Source organism: Podarcis bocagei, assembly GCF_964188305.1.
Source record: "Podarcis bocagei genome assembly, chromosome: 13".
Taxonomy (NCBI): domain Eukaryota; kingdom Metazoa; phylum Chordata; class Lepidosauria; order Squamata; family Lacertidae; genus Podarcis; species Podarcis bocagei.
The window spans coordinates 17,581,314-17,601,546 of NC_138138.1; the positions used below are offsets into that span (position 1 = coordinate 17,581,314).

Here is a 20,233-nt window from a genome sequence, read left to right on the forward strand (position 1 = left end):
ACTACGTTTAATTATTTCTATATACTGTCCCACCAACCAGTTGAGTGGTGCTTTTCTATCAGGAACACAAATAGTTGTTTGTGCTTGTAAAGAAGGCATGTTTTCTTGACATCTTCCCAGGGCTAAATTCCCATTGCTGCAAACCATGTAAAGAAGTTGAGAGAGATGCTCACAAGTAAGGAAGGTGGAGGGTTTTCTACACCCATTTTCACCACTGGGGACCAGTCTGTGTGTCATGGATTGTAAGTTTTATGGGTGCACAATGTTATTGAACTTTCTCAAAGCTTCTCTGCAGCTGGTGTCATGTGACACTAAAGGTCAAAAACTCGAGAGATAAATATCCTGCTACTGAGCAGTTCTGTATTCATTCTCTATTTTTCTCTTTCTCCTGTACAAATCTGCCTGTCTTTATTGTTTCTCTAAATGGATACACTCTTTTGAGCTAGGTTTTGAGCCTTGCCTGGGCATCCAGCGAGAATTTTGGGCTTTATAACCATTTTAATGCTTTAAGAACCTCAGTAAAATATTATGGAAGAAAGCCTGATGCCTGTGTATGTTTTTCTTTGGGCTCTGTATGGGAGCTGCAAGGGAATTACTTTTCCACCCACCAGCTACTCTACTATTTTCTGACATGCCTTGGAGATACTGCACACAGGCGTGAGCCAGGCTTTCCCCTTCCTCCTTCAACATCAGGAAATAGCTCAGTTGATTCCAAATCGATGGAAACCAGTTGAAACCAAAACACAGTCCCCACCATTTACCAAGACGTCACCAAGGCCAATATGCTAAAGTTGTATTAATACAAGACAGGTATTAGGCTACAGAGTAAGCTGCTGTGCCAGACTTAGCTCACCTTGAGCTACAGGGGTGGGGGGCAGTTTGCCCCGGGTTCCATGTCTGCGGGGGTGACAAGAAGTCATCCCATGGGGGCTCACAGTGGCGCGAGCAGCCATTGCGCTGCCACAGCTGCATGTGGAGAATCACTGTTTGCGGCTGCAGCCGCAAGCAGAGAATCTTGGCGCCGGCAGCAAACTGCGAAGTACAGTGTATGTGCTGCGTCTAACACATGCGCTGTACGTAGTGACGCCGCACATGTGCTGCATAGCAATTTACCACCGCTGCTCCAGTGCCATACAGACGGTGTCTGGATTCCTCGGTCACCTCTATAGCTGCAAGCAGAGGATCCCTGCACTGTCTGTATGGTGCTGGAGCAGCGTCGGCGGCAAACCGCTATACAGCGCATGCGTTGTACGTAGCGAAGCTGGACATGTGCCCTACACAGCGATGCCTGCCCCGGGTGTCACGACACCTTCCTTCGACCCTGCTTGAGAGTCAATTGGTAATCAGGCCTATTGCTCTCCTTCACTCTACCTGAGAAGCACAACGTTTTAGATGAACTGGTTTCCTCATACTCAGACCACATGGTTCTAACAGGCCTTCATTGCATTCCTATACCAATAATCTGGAACTTTCAGCATTGAGAATAAGTTTTGCTGCCTGTGTTTTCTGACTGATATGTGGGAAAGCACACGAACATGACCTTTGAAGAGTTTGTAAATATACCAGTTCTTAACTTACCAAATGTTTAGTCTTATGCTATGCTAAGGGAAGAGGAAGGTCATATTTTAAAGGTCTGGCAACCTATATTTCCACACTTTATTTCACTGCATATTTTGTGATTTAAAATCTCAGCTGGGAATCTCTCTCAAAAAAAGAGTTTCTGCCCCAAACCTGGATCTTGGCATCCAGAGCATTCTCCTTTGTTGATACGCATTTTTCTTTGCTACCATTGCAAGCAACCTATGTAACTCAGTCCTTTTCACCATTCTTTGGTCCTGGTATAATGGTCAGAAATCTAATGAACTGGTGTTCAGGTGGGATTTTTAGGTCAGATGAATCATTTCCACTGGTCAGCATTGATAAGAGACTGGCCAACTGTTCTTCTTTGTTGCTGTTAATTCTGCATGCCCTTTTGTTGTCCCATAAACAGTCAGAAACCACTTTATATGAAACATCAGAAGCAGGGCTTTTCTTTTTTCTTTTGGTCATTTTCTGATGTTCCTGATATAAAGAGAGCTTGTTATTACCTCACCTATAATTATCACTCTCAGCATGTTTGTGTCTCCCTTGGATAATGTCTCAGTAGATTTCCAGAGAATACTAACCAATGTCAAAACATTGGTATGAAAACCTCTTCTTGTCATTCTAAGCAAGGGAGATGAAAGAGAAAGGATTTTCACCTTTCTTTTAATAAATGTGTAAAATAGGATTATAATCTGTGAATTGTTAGAGAAGTGCTGTTTGCGACAAGGCAGAATATTGTACTGAGGGTGGTTGTGAAGCAAGGTTCATGTGCTGGATGGAAATAAGGGTGTTTGATGAGAAAGAATATTTGCTTCAATATGCTGCTGTTTATTGTGCCCCTTCTCTTTCATCTGCCACATTTGGTGTGCAAACATACCACAAGTTGCACCATCCATGATCTGTCCAGAATTCCACATGAATACTACCAACCTGGTGATCTTATTGTTGGCGGACTTGCTTCTCACCTCTTTACTTCTTTTGACAAAGAAGACTTCACAGAAAGGCTAACTACCTATCAACTTCTTAATACCTTGTAAAGAATTCAAATGTCTAATAATCAGATTATACTGAAATATCCCTCATCTCTAACCAGGCCTACTCAGAAGCTAGTTCCACGGATTTCACTGGGATTTACATCCAGGCAGATAATGGGGGGCATTTACAAAGCTGAAGAGCTGGATTGGAAGAAGGGAGATGCAGATCTGAATGTGTCAGTGAAATGACTGTTGCTGTGTTCTCTTCTCCCCACATCCCACCAAATCTCTCCCAAGGAGAATTTAACCAGAGGACTCTCAGATTAAACCTCCCTATTTTAAAATGGAAAGCACTTTTCTGTTCTTAATCTTCACCTCAGAAACTCTTGTGTGAAGGGTATTAAAGGCTCACATCTCCTTTGAGGTGGTGCTCGAAGATCCAAGTCAGGCGAGACGATTGTGTTTAATATTAATAGACAGGGCCTTGGTCAGATACATTCAGAGTGTATTCAGCTGAAGGTTGTGAACAGTGAAGAAATGTCAGTTAACTGTCAGTTGGGAGAAATTATGAGGGAAGTGTGAGTTCCCATTGAGTTCCTGGTAAAAAATGGCAGGGCATGGGGGAGTCTGAATGAGCCCTACATTAAGTTAAAATGCTGCTCAGTTTTTACCAGCAGAACATTATAAAAAGTAGATTCCTTAAAGGAGCTCAGCTGTCCAAACAGGCAGGAATATAATTTGAGGAGTTTGCCAGTCAGAGGCACATTCTACCCAGCTGGTAAACCAATTTCTGAGTAAATTGGACAGGAGTGGAAGTAAATATCAATATTCTTTATTGGAAAGGGGGGAATTCAAATAGATTCAAATTTAAATGTGAACCTGAAAAAATGTGTTTGCTCTAAAAAGATATCAAAACCAAATCACAGCCATCATTTGAAATTCTGACTTCTCCCAATTGTTCAATGTAGTTCTCCAGCCAAACAATATAAACAAAAATGACTGTATGAAGGTAAAGTGTCTATAGAAATGCATATACTAGTGCAAGAAGAATAGAAGTGGAATACAATGCATTCATTAGGGGGAAATTCTTTTGCATATATGTGTATATTAGGGCACAATTTGCACTAAAATACTGAATAAATAAGCCTATTAAAAATAATAATACAGAGGATATCTCCCAATGATACCGCATAAAATTCTCATTGCAGTATTGTGCCAAAGAACTACCAGCATATTCTGGCCTTGGTATTTGCTGTCAAGGAGATCAATGAGAACCCTAAGATCTTGCTTAATATCACCTTGGGATTCCACATCTATGACAGTTACTTTGATGAAAGGATGACGTACAGGGCAGCTCTGAACCTTCCCTCCACATTTATACCCAACTACAAGTGCAACATCCAAAAACACCTGATGGCAGTTATTGGGGGACTGTACTTTGATACCTCCATCTACCTAGCAAACATCTTGGGCATCTACAAGATTCCACAGGTAAGATGCTGCCTTGGGGATTTCACACATTCACCATAATGTCTTTTATCCAGAAAGGATTTGTATTATATAGAAATAGTTGTGAGAGACAAAGGAGAGTGATCCTGCCCTTCACAAGGTAATGTGATGGTAGAAGAGTGCTCATCTCACCCAACCTCCTTATCCACACACACCTAGAAACATGTATCCAAATTCCAATCTGCTGACCAACACCCTCTCACCTTTGCTCCATGGCCTACTGGTTGGAGACGGAAGCTGCTCTCTTGCAAAGCTGGAAGCCTGCCTATCAGGAACCAGCTGCCCACACATTCTGGGACTTGATGGGGATTTTGTGGGTTAGTTGTTTGAGAGAGGAAGGGAAGGGAAGGGAAGATGCCATGAATCAGGAGCTGAAATGTTGTGGTGAAGCAACATGAAAGAAACGGGAGAGAAAAGCATCTAAAAACCTAGAGATCAAAGTGGAGAAGGAAAAGGAGTGGGAAGCAGGAACACAGGAAACTGAGCATGCAGGGGTGGCAGAGAAGGAGCTGGAAGCTGAGAAACACAGGGTGCAATCTGCACCCACTCCCAGCTTTCTGGAACCTGCCTTATGGTAACTGGCTCATTCTGGCTCCTGGGTGGGTATGCCTTCAATGCACATACCCAGTTCTTCTGCAATTATGGATGATGCTCCTTTATTTCCCTTTAGCTCACTTATGGGTCCTTTGCTGCAGAGGATCCTGCTCAAGGCCAAACCACTTCCTTCTACAGGATGGTGCCCAGTGAAGCCCATCAGTACACTGGGATTGTTGAGTTACTTCTGCACTTTGGTTGGATGTGGGTTGTGTTGCTTGCTGGAGATAATGACAGTGGAGAGAGATTTGTTGAGAACCTGAAACTTCTGCTCTCCCAGAAAGGCATTTGTGTAGCCTTCTCAGAGACAAACCTGAAAACGACGTATTTGGCTGATTATTATGACGTGTTTCCCCACTGGATCCAAATTTATCAAGCTATTATGGAAAGTAAAGCCAAAGTGGTGGTTGTCTATGGAGCAACAAAGTCCATGCTTGGCTTGAGAGAAATAGTAGCTCTTGGTGAATTGGAAAATGTGACCAAGACCTCTGTGGGCAAGGTGTGGATTCTGACAGCACAGCTGGATTTCACGGCATTGACCTATCAAATAAGCCGGGATATGCAAGTCTTCCAGGGTTCCCTCTCCTTTGCAGTTCATTCAAATGTGTTACAAGGATTCAAAGCCTTTCTTGAGGCACAAAATCCTTTTGAGGAAAATGGAAATGGCTTTGTCAAGCAGTTCTGGGCAGAGGTATTTCTCTGTTTATTTCCAAACTCCAATACAGAGGAGCAGGCCAGTGGAACCTGTACTGGAGAGGAGAAGCTGGAGAATCTCCCTTCGTCTGCTTTTGAGATGACCATGTCTGGCCACGGCTACAGTCTCTATAATGCTATCCATACCATAGCACATGCTTTACATGCCATGTTCCTGCCTGGAACCAAATATAGGGTAGTGGAGGAAGGAGAGATGCAAGAGCTTCAACCTTGGCAGGTAATGCCTATCTGCTGTTAAGTAGGATGCAGTAGGTTTGGCCTTGGCAGGTAATGCCTCATGAGTTATAATTTGACATAGGCAATGATATGCAAAACAGTACCCTGAAAAATTGCAAGCTCTCACTACTAGACCACATTCTCCCCTTGTGTGAAGAAGCTGCTCATTAAGGACTAGCACAGGGAAGTATCAGGCCGTTCTGCTTACAGCTCTTAAGCAGGAGGATTCAATCCTGCACTGTCCTGCTTTTTTGTGAGCAACTTCCTTTATGTGCAGAGGAGCTGTTAGTGAAGGCGGATCTAATCTAATCTTCTCCACACACAAGTTACAGAGCGGATATCCAAGCAGTGGGAACTGAAAGGCGTGGATTTTTTTTCTCATTTCTTCTTGGTCAGGAATGCATTGGGATTCTCCCAATAGGAAAGAATAGAAGTTGTCGGCTCAGTAGGCAAAGGCTCTCCTTACTAATGATTTCCCAAGAACAGATTAGGTTTGTATAGCAATTCTTGCATGTACAGACAGACTGGAGGCATCGTGAGTGCCAAAAAGGAGAGACATATGCATTACTTTATAGTTACTATGTTAATTTTTCTTCCAATGCAGCTTCATCCCTTTCTTAGGAGTGTCTCCTTCAACAACTCTGCTGGAGAAACTGTATCTTTTGGTGAGAACAGGGAAGTAGAAGCTGGCTTTGATATTACCAACATGGTCACTTTTCCAAATAACTCCTTCGTGAGGGTCAAGGTTGGAAGGGTGGATGTGGAAGCCATCCCAGGCCAGCAAATTTCCATTGATGACAACAGAATGATCTGGCACAGAAGCTTTCACCAGGTGGGGCATACTTTCTACATGCATGAGATATAGGAAAACAATGGTATTGCATTTTTAGATTTTCCTCTGCACTACATAAGAACGTAAGATGAGCTTGCTGGATCAGGCTAATGGCCCATCTTGCCCAGGAAAACACCAATGGCCAGTCTTGTCCTGCATCTGGATATGGCATGCATGTGAATGTTAGCTTGTGTGTCTCTCTATCCCAGGGTATATAATGAGTCTCTTGGCAGGAATAAGATGTTTGTTGCTCCGATGGGAAGGAAGCAGGTTCTTTCTCACCAAGAGGGAAATGGGGAAATGGACTTCCTAGACTGTTGTTGTTTTTGTTGTTGTTTAGTCGTTTAGTTGTGTCCAACTCTTCGTGACCCCATGGACCAGAGCACGCCAAGCATTCCTGTCTTCCCCTGTCTCCTGCAGTTTGGTCAAACTCACGCTGGTAGCTTCGAGAACACTGTCCAACTATCTCGTCCTCTGTCATCCCCTTCTCCTTGTGCCCTCCATCTTTCCCAACATCAGTGTCTTTTCCAGGGAGTCTTCTTTCTCATGAGGTGGCCAAAGTATTGGAGCCTCAGCTTCTTAGACTGAGGAAGACTCAAACCTACATATCTTTAGGTGCCAGGTGAAAACATTCCTCTTCTCCCAGTTGACCATCAGATTAGAGTATCATTCGCCTTTTGATCTGGGAATGATATTGTTTTGGTTGTTGCATGTCTTGACCCCACAACCACCCCCTCGTTGAAGAATAAAAACACACCAGGACACAAATATTAGGTTAATGTAATTGGGCAAATTTTGGCCACAACTTTATTGATTACAGAATGTGAGCGGTATTGGCTTAGGCATTGAATAGACCCGACTATATCCAACTCCTGCCCATAGCGCAGGGAGTCAGGTAAGGGTATACCACCAGAAGGGGGAGCCCCGATGGTGCAGACCAACTTGACCTCCCCCAGGTGTTCCCGACGGGGTCATGTCATGGCCCTAGCCCTGCACCGGGCTTCAGAAATTATCCACACCCCCGGATTCCTTTAAAGGAATACCCTTAAGCTTGGAGGGGCAGGTGATGGCCACACCTCCCCTCCCCCATCATAAGGTCAAACAATGCCTAGCTGCAAAACCTTACAAAGTTGTGACGATTACTATGAGGTAGGCGAAAACCAAATGGCCCCATGCCAATTTTGCCAAGTGGAAAAATTCCTACCAGGCCCCTCAGTGGCAACCAACCGATGTCAATAATAATAATAATAATAATAATAATAATAATAATAATAATAATAATTTATTTATACCCCGCCCACCCCAGCTCAGGGTGGCTAACACCAATAAAACCACAGTAAAAACATAACAGGGGAAAAAAACACAATTTGAAATACAGGTTAAAATGCAATTTAAAATGCAGCCTCAATCAAGACCATAAGGGAAGGGAAAAATGAGGGTCAGACTGAGTCTGAACCAAAGGCCAGGCGGAACAGCTCTGTCTTGCAAGACCAATAAAGAGAAACCTGTAAAATAGGGAGGGAGGGCGGGAGATTGAAGAAGTGTGCCAAGAGGAAGCCCTCCGGCTCGTGCCTCAGCTTAAATGGTCCTGGCCATGACCCCACCAGCTAGCGGATTGGCCGACTGGTCACTGACGCGGCTGAGATCCCCGGGCAACGCAGGATTTCGTCCCCCGCCCCCGGAGGAGAGTAGGTGGCCAGGCGGTCCACCACAACTCCTCCCCACAGTGAAGTGGAGCGGACTTACTGTATAAGGTAGATATTTGTGTTTTTATACAGAAAATGCCCCTGGTTGTCAAGAGTAGCCAACCAGATACCTGTGGGAAACCTACAAGTTGGACCTGAGCATAAGATCACTCTCCACACAGTCTCCAGATTTGTAGCTCATTCTTGGGACGACGCTTCTGTCCTCTCCAAGAAGCAGGATTGTTTTACACATACTTTGATTGGAAAACTGGGGGTGGAACAGGTGTTACATTTTGTATGGGGACAATAGGGGCAGTGCTGGTGAAGGTGAATCCTCAATCCTCTTCCCCTTTGCATCTTCATGCATTCTTCCTGAATGCCTGAAAGGGGCTCCAACATGGTAAGCTTCAGCATTTATTTTTTATTTTAAAAAAACCCAATGAAAAAGAAAGTGAGTAGCTTGGCACTGAGTTTGGAATAAGTACTTTAGTGTCTTCCTACTGCTGGCTGGAAGAAAAAGGACACAAAAAGTGCTAATGATTTCTGTGTGCTAAAATGTTTAAGTGTTTATTTAAATGGGCAGGTTCCACCCCTTTCTGTGTGTAACCCAAGTTGTCCTCCTGGTTCCAGCAAGGAAAAGAAGGAGGGGGAGCCATTCTGCTGCTATGGTTGTGCTCCATGTCCTCAAGGAAAGATTTCATCTGAGAAAGGTGAGAAAAAAAAGAGATATACTTTTCAAACATAAGTAATCTTAGAAATTATGGAAAAGTTATGGAAATTTGCATTTTGTACATTTTGTTTGATTGGAGAACTGTGCCATTTTTCGGGGAAACTCTATTATGCTTTGTGTTGGTTCAAGAAGTACAATTTACATAACTTTCCCATCCAAATGTCAACAAAATCAAATTTCTCATATATCCCTATCGGCACACAGCTCCCATAAAGGAATATGGACGTTGTCCTTGCCCCCCTGCCAAAAAAAGGATTTGTCACCCATGATGTATGTTAAAATACAGCAGGTAATGCTGAGCTGAATGGACCAGTGATCTGAGTTGGTATGACACATTCCTCAGTTCCTGTTCTGAACAATTATAATGCAAGGCTGATTTGTATTAGTACTTACCACTGTGTCCATCTAAACTGCACAACATGGTTTATGGGGAGTTAGTAAGCCATCACAGGACACCCCTCATGACACAGTGCTGAGGTGAGGTTCTCAAGCATCACTCTCAATCTGCTTACTCTGGAAATATCTGTGATATATCTAATTTAAGCTTATGAGTTCCATACTAACACCATTAGTAGTTGCTCTCCAACACATCTGAAATCTGAAAGTATTATTTTCTCTCCAGATATGGATGACTGTGTTGCGTGCCCTGAAGATCATTATCCCAACACGGAACAATCACAATGCATTCCAAAGACCATCAGCTTCCTGTCCCTTAAAGAGCCTCTGGGGACGAGCTTAGCATTGTTTGCTCTTTCTCTCTCTCTCCTCACAGTGGTGGTCCTAGTCATCTTCATTAAACATCAGGACACACCCATTGTCAGAGCAAACAATCGGGACCTCACCTACACTCTCCTCACTTTCCTCCTGCTCTGCTTCCTCTGCCCATGGATCTTTCTCAGCCCACCAGAAAGAGTGAGCTGCCTGCTCCGACAAATGGCTTTTGGCCTTGTTTTCACAGTGACCGTTTCTTGTGTTCTGGCCAAAACGATCACGGTGGTTCTGGCCTTTGTGGCCACCAAACCAGGATCCCGCATGAGAAAGTGGGTGGGGAAAAGACTGGCAAGCGCCATTGTGATTTCTTGTTCCCTTATCCAAGTGGGCATTTGCACTGTGTGGTTAGGAACCTCCCCTCCATTTCCTGATTCTGACATGCACTCTGTGATGAGGGAAATCATTCTTGGCTGTAACGAAGGGTCATTCACCCTGTTTTACTGTGTCCTGGGCTACATGGGCTTTTTGGCCATTGTCAGCTTTGTTGTGGCCTTTTTTGCCAGGAAATTGCCTGAGAGCTTCAATGAGGCCAAATTCATCACCTTCAGCATGTTCTTGTTTTGTAGTGTTTGGATCTCCTTTGTTCCAGTGTACCTGAGCACCAAGGGTAAATACATGGTGGCTGTGGAGATCTTCTCCATCTTGGCCTCCAGTGCTGGGATACTAGGCTCCATCTTTGCTCCCAAATGCTACATCATTGTGTTGAGGCCTGATCTGAACAGCAAGAAGCAGTTAATAAAGAGGAAATAATAAATTATCCTTTCATCCTTTGGTTTTTTCCTACCAAACTATGATCAATTTAATCTCTCTTTATCCACACCCTTCAATTAGGTTGTATTTTACATGTTGCGATTCCTATGTGCACTTTCTTCTAAAATCCCCTGTGGTCTCTCTGAGACAGGAGCCCCTCATCTTGTTTTAACCCTAAGGCTTATTTGGAAACCAAAAATCTGTGATGAGTACCATAAAAGATTGAGACCTGACTACAATTGATTAGAATTGATTAGAAACTGAACAGGAAAAAATAATACATTGAGAGGCAATTTCTTTTTTTAAAAAAAGTCTCATTCCTTTCTAGGTTATTTTCCTCTCAGTAAGGTTTCTGTAGAGTTGCGACTGTCATGATGAACCAGTCTCACAGATTTCAGTACAGTGAGTCCCCACTTACATGGGGGTTATGTTCAAGTGCCCCCACACATAAATGAAGATTGGATAAGTGGGTAGCACCCTCTAAAACCTTTTGAATGTCTTCTCTACTGCTCTCTCTCCTTTCCAGATCAGGAATACTGCACCTAAAATACCCACATCTGGAATTTGGGGGGCTGACTGGAGGATGTGTGGGGAAAGTTGCTGCTTCTGCCGCTCTTCTATGCACATTAGCTGTCAGGTGGGGGGGCTGAGTAGCGTAAACAACCCCCTGCTGCACCTCCAGTCACTACCCTCACAAGCCATGAGAACTCTCCAGCGCTCTTCCTCCATAACTATTTAGTGTAGATTCTGGCGTATTAGGGGATTGGGCGTATAAGACGACCCCCAACCTTTGCTGTTAAATTTTAGAATTTTAGAGTTGTCGAATTTGAGCACCGCCAGGGGCAGAGCGTGCACCCCTCCGCTGCCTCTGCCATCGCAGTAGCAGCAGCCTGAGGTGAGGCATTTGGCGGGCGGGCGCGCACCTCACTCAGAAGGACTTTCTGCGCCCCCTTCTGTGGGGAGGGAGGAGGAGCGACAGCAGAAGGGGCGCCTCTGCTCACCGTCTCCCTCTCTTCCTTCCCAATGCGTATACCCGGCGTATAAGACGACCCCTGACATTTGGGGTGATTTTCCAGGGATTAAAAATCATCTTGTACGCCACAACATATGGTAGTTATTATTCGTGTGCAGTGGGGGATGCCCATGGTTATGGGCAATATATGCTACACCATACCTGGTGGGGTGAGGGGTTTTAAACTTAAAATTAAATGAATAACAGTTTTGGTATTTTTTATGTTATAAGATAGAGCAGAATGCATCTGAATGAATATTTTGAAGTTAAAGCATTTTGAACATGAGTGAAATTAAGCTTCATTTTATTAGAAAATATAATACCACCATTCACTACATTTTATTTATTACTTCTATATATTTCTCTCTCCAACTAGTTGTGAGGTGCTTTTCTATAAGGAACATAAAGAGTTGTTTGTGAGAATCTCTCAACAAAGAGTTTGTGCCCCCAACCTGGATCTTGGCATCCAGAGCAATCTTCTTTTTTGATTCCTATTTTTCCTTGCTACCATTGCAAGCCGCCTACAGAATTCATTCCTTTCCACCATTCTTTGGTCCTGGTATAATGATCCAAAAACTAATGAACTGGTGTTCAGGTGGTATTTTTAGGAGGTCAGGTTAATAATTTGCACTGGTCAGCATTGATAAGAGACTGGCCCACTGTTCTTCTCTTCCTCGTTGCTCTTAATTCTGCATGCCCTTTTGTTGTCCCATAAACAGTCAGAAACCACTTTGAATGAAACATCAGAAAGAGAGTTATTATTATTATTATGTTTGGGTATTTTCTGATGTTCCTGATGTAAAGAGAGCTTGTTATTATCTCACCTATAATTATCACTCTCAGCATGTCTAAGTCTCTCTTGGATAATGTCTCAGTAGATTTCCAGAGAATACTAACCAATGTCAAAACATGGGTATTATAACCTCTTCTTGCCATTCTCAGCAAGGGAGAGGACAGAGGAAGAGGAAGGAGTTTAACTGTTTTCTTAATCAAGTTATAAAATAGGATTTTAATCTGTGAATTGTTAGAGAAGTGCTGTTTGTGATAAGGCAGAATATTGTACTGAGGTTGGTTGTGAAGCAAGGTTCATGTGCTGGATGGAAATAAGATTGTTTGAGAAGAATATTTGCTTCAGTATGCTGCTGTTTATTGTGCCCCTTCTCTTTCATCTGCCACTTATGGTGTGCAAACATACCACGAATTGTACCGTCCATGATCTGTCCAGAATTCCACATGAATACTACCAACGTGGTCATCTTATTGTTGGCGGACTTGCTTCTCATCTCTTTGCTGCTTTTGACAAAGAAGACTTCAAAGAAAGGCTAACTATTCATCAACTTCTTAATACCCAGTAAAGACATCAAATGTCAAATGATACTGAAATATCCCCCAGCTCTAACCAGGCTTACTCAGAAGCTAGTTCCCCTGATTTCAGTGGGATTTACTTCCACTGAAGGGAAATGCAGATCTGAATGTGTCAGTGAGATGAGAGAGCCTGGTCTTGTTGATGTCTTCTCTCCTCCCCACATCCCACAAAATCTCTTTCATGGAGAGTTTAACGAGAGGACTCACAGGTTGAACCTCCCTAGTTTAAGATGGAAAGCCCTTCTCTGTTCTCAATCTTCACCTCAGAAACTCTTTTGTGAAGTGTCTTAAAGTCTCACCTCTCCTTTGAATAACCCCTGATGCTCGAATAACGCCTGATGTTCTCGTCCAAGTCAGGCTAGACAATTGTGTTTAATATTTATAGGCAGGGCCTGGATCAGATACATTCAGGCTGTATTCAGCTGAAGGTAGTGATCAGTGAATAAATGTCAGTTAACTGCCAGTTAGGAGAAGTTCTGAGGGAGGTGTGAGTTCCAATTGAGCAGTAAAGATCAGGTATTGCCTGAGGGAAATGACAGGACTAGGGGAAGTTTGAATGAACCCTACATTAAGCCAAAATTCTGCTCAGTTCATACCAGAAGAACATTAGAAATGCAGATTTCTTAAAGGAGCTTGGATGTCCAAGCAGCCAAGAATATAACCTGAGTAGTTTGCCAGTCAGAGGCAGACTGTACCTAGCTGCTCAACTAATCTGTGAGTGAACTGAACAGGAGTGGAGGCTTAGGGAAGTTGGTATGAGATAAAAGGCTTTAGATGCGTCTGTCAGCCGCAGCATCTCTTGGGTCTTCAAAAAGTGTTTTCAAGTATATGCTGAACCCCAAAGTAAACATCAGTATTCCATTCTTGGGAAGGAGGCAATTCAAATCAGTTTATATTTGAAGGTGAACCTACCAAACTTTCTTTGCTCTAAATAGTTATAAAAACCAAAACACAGCCATCATTTGAAATTCACATTTCTCCAAATTGTTCAAAACAGTTCTCCAGCCAAACAATGTAAACAAAAATGAATATATGTAGGCAAAGTGTGCATAAAAATTCATATATTAGTGTAACTGGAATAGAATTGGAATACAATGCATTATTTCAGTGGGAAATGTTCTGTAGATATGAGTATATTGGGGCACAATTTGCACTAAAATATTAAAGAATCATTAAGTAGCAGATTAAAAAACAACAACATAGGATATTTCCCACTGATACAGCATAAAATTCTTGTTGCAGTATTGTGCCAAAGAACTACCAGCATATTCTGGCCTTGGTATTTGCTGTCAAGGAGATTAATGAGAACCCCAAGATCTTACCTAATATCACCTTAGGATTCCACATCTATGACAGTTACTTCGATGAAAGGATGACCTACTGGGCTGCTCTGAACCTTCTCTCCACCCTTCTACCAAACTACAAGTGCAATATCCAGAAACACCTGGTGGCAGTTATTGGGGGACTGGACTTGGATACCTCTGTCTACCTGGCAAACATCTTGGGCATCTACAAGATTCCCCAGGTAAGATACAGTCTTGGGGTTTCCACACTCATTCACCATGATGTTTTCTATTCAGAAAGGATTTGTTTAATATAGAGATAGTTGTGAGAGACAAAGGAGATTGATTCTGCCTTTCACAAAAAGTGTTCCCAGTGTGCTTTGCACAATTAAATAGAATGCGTAGCATCAAGCTGTCAGGTGACATTAAGCTATCAACATAATAAAAAACATGTCTGCTCTAGGTAGCCATTCCTCTTCACCAAGCATCAGACTGTCAGTGTCTATGGATGAAGAGAAGGTAATGGGATGGTGGAAGAGTGCTCCTCTCACCCCACTTCCTTGTCCACACACACCTAAAAACATGTATCCAAATTCCATTCTGCCAACTGACACCCTCTCACCTTTGCTCCATGGCCTACTGGTTGGAGACTGAAGCTGCTCCCTTGCAAAGCTGGAAGCCTGCCTATCAGAAATCAGCTGCCCACACATTCTGGGACTTGATGGGGATTTTGTGTGTTAGTGGCTTGAGAGAGGAAGGGAAGGGAAGGGAAGGGAAGGGAAGGGAAGGGAAGGGAAGACACAATGAAATCAGGAGCTGAAATGTTGTGGTGAAGCAACATGAAAGAAATAGGGGAGAGAAAAGTAGCAGTAGAGAAAAAGCCTAGAGATCACAGTGGATAAAGAAAAGGAGGGCAGAGGAGCTTTGTGGAACCTGCCTTCTTAAGGCGACTGGCTCATTTTGCCCCCTGGGTTCAAATACCCAGTCCTTCTGCATTTATAAATAATGCTCCTTTATTTCCCTTTAGATCACTTATGGCTCCTTTGCCCCAGAGCATGCTGGTGAAAGCGAATCTACTTCCTTCTACAAGATGGTGCCCAATGAAGCCCATCAGTACACTGGGATTGTTGAGTTACTTTTGCACTTTGGCTGGACATGGGTTGGGTTGCTTGCTAGTGGAGACAGTGGAGAGAGGTTTATTCAGACCCTGAAACCTCTTCTCTCCCAGAAAGGCATTTGCTTGGCCTTCTCAGAGACAACCCTGAAAACGACATATATGGCTGAGTATTATGACATGTATCCCCACTGGATTCAAATTTATCAAGTTATTATGGAAAGTAAAGCCAAGGTGGTGGTTTTCTATGGAGAAACAAAGTACATGCTTGCCATGAGAGACATAGTAGCTCTTGGTGAATTGGAAAATGTGACCAAGATGTCTGTAGGCAAGGTGTGGATTCTGACGGCACAGCTGGATTTCAAAGCATTGACCTATCAAATGAACGTGGATATGCAAGTCTTCCAGGGTTCCCTCTCCTTTGCAGTTCATTCAAATGTGGTACAAGGATTCAAAGCCTTTCTTCAGGCACAAAATCCTTTTGAGGCAAATGGAAATGGCTTTGTCAAGCAGTTCTGGGCACAGGTATTTCTCTGTTTATTTCCAAACTCCAATACAGAGGAGCAGGCCAGTGGAACCTGTACTGGAGAGGAGAAGCTGGAAGATCTCCCTTCATCTGCATTTGTGATGAGCATGGCTGGCCACAGCTACAGTCTTTATAATGCTGTCTATACAACGGCACATGCTTTACATGCCATGTTCTTGTCCAGAACCAAACACAGGGCAGCGGTGGAAGGAGGGATGCAGGAGGTTTGGCCTTGGCAGGTAATGCCTCATGAGTTATAATTTGACATAGGCAATGATATGCAAAACAGTACCCTGAAAAATTGCAAGCTCTCACTACTAGACCACATTCTCCCCTTGTGTGAAGAAGCTGCTCATTAAGGACTAGCACAGGGAAGTATCAGGCCGTTCTGCTTACAGCTCTTAAGCAGGAGGATCCTATTCTGTACTGTCCTGATTTTTTGTGAGCAACTTCCTTTGCGTGCAGAGAACCTGTTAGTCAAGGCGGATCCAATCCGGCACTGTGCTGCTTCTTCCAAAGCAGCTTCACTGCACACAAGTTACAGGGAGTATCCGAGACTAGACTGAGAGGAGAAGGAGAGACCTGGCAAGGAAAGGCAGGTGGTGCTGGAGAAAAATGTAGCTTTGGCTGGGGAAATGAGATGGGGAACAGCAAGGAAGAGGACTTCAAACCTTTTTTTTTTTTTAGTTTTTGCTGTGCTTGCTAAACAATATCATTCTTGTTGGACTCTTTGGTGAGAGAACCCCAGAAGAGATTTAATATGGCAACTCATGCAGCAAATAATGGCATGAAATGCAGGCGTTGAAACCTTAGAATGTACCCCTTCTAGTTGATCCCAAAACATCCCACTTCCTTAGCACAAAGACAGGTCACATAATTAATAGGTTATACATTGTTTACTTGCAAAGCTCTTCAAAGGTCAGATTCATGTGCTTTTCCATACAGCAGTCAGTTGTGCAGGCAGTCAAACATAGCTTGGTTACAATAATGGCTACAGTTCCTAAAATATTGGTATAGAAAACACTGTACAGACAGACTGGAGGCATCGTGAGTGCCAAAAAGGAGAGACATATCCATTACCTCACAGTTACTATTTTTATTTCAATGCAGCTCCATTACTTCCTTAGGACTGTCTCCTTCAACAACTCTGCCGGAGAAACTGTATCTTTTGGTGAGAGCTGGGAAGTAGAAGCTGGCTTTGATATTACCAACATGGTCACTTTCCCAAATAACTCCTTCGTGAGGGTCAAGGTTGGAAGGGTGGATGTGGAGGCTACACCTGACCAGGCATTCACCCTTGATGACAACAGAATGGTGTGGCACAGAAGCTTTCACCAGGTGAGGCATAGTTCCTACATCTATGAGAGATAGGAAAAGATAATGTTATTTTACTTACAGATCATCAGTCCAGCACATACCTGCCCTTCCAGCCAGATTCTCAACATTTTCCTCTGCACTGCTTAAGAATAATAGAATCATAGAGTTGGAAGACTTCCTGAAGCTCATGTTGTCCGGGATACAGGAATCTCAACATAAGATGATTGCTGGCTCAGATCAATGCCCAACTAGTGCAGAATAATGCCATTGGCCAATCTTGTCCAGCATCTGGATATGGCATGTGGCTTTTGACTTGGGGCTCTTTTTGTCCAAGTGTGTTTCATGAGTCTCTTGGGATGAAGAAGAGGCACTAGCTGAAAACCTCTAATGAATTTCTTAGACATAATGGGTATGTGTGTGTGTGTGTGTGTGTGTGAATCACACCCAAGCTACCACACCTTTCAATTATACTAGGGTTGACCTATTTCAGGACCCCCTGAATCTCCCTCGACAAACATGCCAAAATCCCACGATTTTTGTTTTACTTGCCAAAGATCCAGGACAAACCTCCACCTTCCAGAACTTTCCCCAGGACGCCGCTTCCGCCTTTGAAATCCCGGACATATGGCAGCCCTAATTTTATTGAGACACCTAAAACAAACCACAGGACATGGGTGGCGCTGTGGGTTAAACCACAGAGCCTAGGACTTGCCGATCAGAAGGTCGGCGGTTCGAATCCCCGTGACGGGGTGAGCTCCCATTTCTTGGTCCCTGGTCCTGCCAACCTAGCAGTTTGAAAGCACGTCAAAGTGCAAATAGAAAATAGGTACCGCTTCGGTGGGAAGGTAAACGCTGTTTCCGTGCGCTGCTCTGGTTCGCCAGAAGCGGCTTAGTCATGCTGGCCACATGACCCGGAAGCTGTACGCCGGCTCGCTTGGCCAATAAAGTGAGATGAGCGCCACAACCCGAGAGTCGGTCACGACTGGACCTAATGGTCAGGGGTCCCTTTACCTTTAAGACAAACCACACATTCCATTATTCATGGTCCTTTTTAAAAAACAACAAGAAGTGTGCTTATGCTAGCCACTTGTATCCTAAGGAAAAAGGAACTGTAGGCATGGGTGGAGGAGAATTTCATATTGTCTACAATTTTATACCTCTCAGACTAGTACACATATTGGAACAGGTTTCAAATTTCTGTGGATCTTGTGGTATAGTCTCACCTCAAAAAAGTACCAATATTGTTTGAACAATATATCTGGTAGGATTAAATACACTTGAAAATGCATCTGTTAAGATAAAATGCATGGCTGTGAAGGGGCTTCTAAGAATATTTGGCTGAACTTGTTTAGATGACTCCTCATATTTGGGGACTGAGATAAGAACAGAAAATTCTAAATAACAGGGAGGCTTCTCAGTGTGTTCAGCCTGTCAGAGCTTTCTGCTTAGTATGCAGAGATGATTGGTGGAACAGCTATGGGAACAATTTGGGCAGAGCTGGTGAGCCCACACTCCACAAGACCTCCACATTAGTAGATCTTTTTTGGCACTACGCTTCTGTCATCTTCACAAAGCATGATTATTATTTTTTACACTTGCTGCGATTGGAAAATTGGAGGTGTAAAAGGTATTACTGTATATATGGGGACAAAAGGGGGCAGGGCTGGCAAAGATGAACCCCCAACCCCCTTCCCTATTTCAGCTATCATGCATTCTTTCTGAATGCCAGAAAGGGGCTCAAACATGGTCAGTTTCCGCATTATTTTTGTTTATTATTTAAAAAAAAAACCACGAAGAGCCAAATGAGCAGCCTGGCACTGTGTTTCGAATAAGTAGTTTGGTGTCTTCCTACTGCCAGCTGGAAGAAAAAAGAAACCAAAAGTGCTACTTACTTCTCTGTGCTAAACGGTTTATCTGTTTCTTTAAATGAGCAGGTGCCACCCCTTTCGGTATGTAACCCAAATTGCCCTCCTGGTTCCAGGAAGGAGAAGAAGGAGGGGGAGCCATTCTGCTGCTATGGTTGTGCTCCATGTCCTCAAGGCAAGATTTCACCCCAGAAGGGTAAGAGACACAGGATATACGATTTTCAAAAATAAGGCATGTTAGAAGTTGTGGAAAAGGATAAATAAAGAATTGGTGATCTTTGCATTTTTGTACATGTTGTTTGATTGGAGTACTGCATCGCAAATGTTTAGAGAAGTATAAATTTTAAGGGAAAATTTACTTTGGTTTACGTGTTGATTCAAGGAGTGCAATTTAGATATCTTTCTCATTCAAGTGGCATAAAAACCAAATTGTCTCCATACCAATTGGTAGATAGCCCCCATAAAGGATTAGGGACCCACTCCTAAAAAGAATCGGTTTGTCACCCATGATGTAATCTTTGTCACAGGTGAAAATACAGCAAGCAATTTTGAATTAAATCCACCAGTGATATCACTTGGTATGAGACACCTATCTTAATTAAGGCAATAACAAACAAACATGCGTCTGATTGATTCGCAATCGCACACCTGGGCAGGGTGTAATGGGTTCAGCAAAGGGTGTGGAACAGGGCTGGGAATGGAACCTCTGTGCAAAATGGTCATGGACTCTGCCTGTTCTGGACAATAAAAATCTGGTTTATGAGAAGTTAGCAAGCCATCACAGGACACCCCACATAACCGAACACAAAGGCTGAGGTGGGATTCTCATGCATCGCTTTCAATCTGTTTATTCTGGAAATATCTGTGATACCTCTAATTTAAAATTATGAGTTCCATACTTGCAGCATTAGCAGTTGCTCTAATCTAAAACCTAAAAAGTATCTAAAATGTAAAATCTGAATGTATTATTTTCTTTCCAGACATGGTCGACTGTGTTGCATGCCCCAAAGATCACTATCCACACAGGAACCAATCACAATGCATTCCAAAGACCATCAGCTTCCTGTCCGTTAAAGAGCCTCTGGGGATAAGCTTAGCATTGTTGGCTCTTTCACTCTCTCTCCTCACAGTGGTGGTCCTAGTCATCTTCATTAAACATCAGGACACACCCATTGTCAGAGCAAACAATCGGGACCTCACCTACACTCTCCTCACTTTCCTCCTGCTCTGCTTCCTCTGCCCATTGATCTTCCTCAGCCCTCCAGAAAGAGTCAGCTGCCTGCTCCGACAAATGACTTTTGGCCTTGTTTTCACAGTGACCGTTTCTTGTGTTCTGGCCAAAACGATCACGGTGGTTCTGGCCTTTGTGGCCACCAAACCAGGATCCCGAAT

The 20,233-nt window shown here is 43.4% G+C and overlaps 1 protein-coding gene across 1 annotated transcript in view; it reads left to right on the forward strand.

The window, feature by feature from the left end:
- LOC308570947 (uncharacterized protein) overlaps nucleotides 1-20,233 on the forward strand; it is a 114,887-nt gene that overhangs the window by 60,278 nt on the left and 34,376 nt on the right. Inside the window, exons 8-12 of the mRNA XM_081166007.1 lie at nucleotides 8,692-8,818; nucleotides 14,074-14,261; nucleotides 15,047-15,658; nucleotides 16,770-16,997; nucleotides 18,958-19,037. Of these exons, the coding sequence (XP_081022133.1) occupies nucleotides 8,692-8,818; nucleotides 14,074-14,261; nucleotides 15,047-15,658; nucleotides 16,770-16,997; nucleotides 18,958-19,037 (1,235 nt within the window). The remainder of the gene's footprint in view (nucleotides 1-8,691; nucleotides 8,819-14,073; nucleotides 14,262-15,046; nucleotides 15,659-16,769; nucleotides 16,998-18,957; nucleotides 19,038-20,233) is intronic.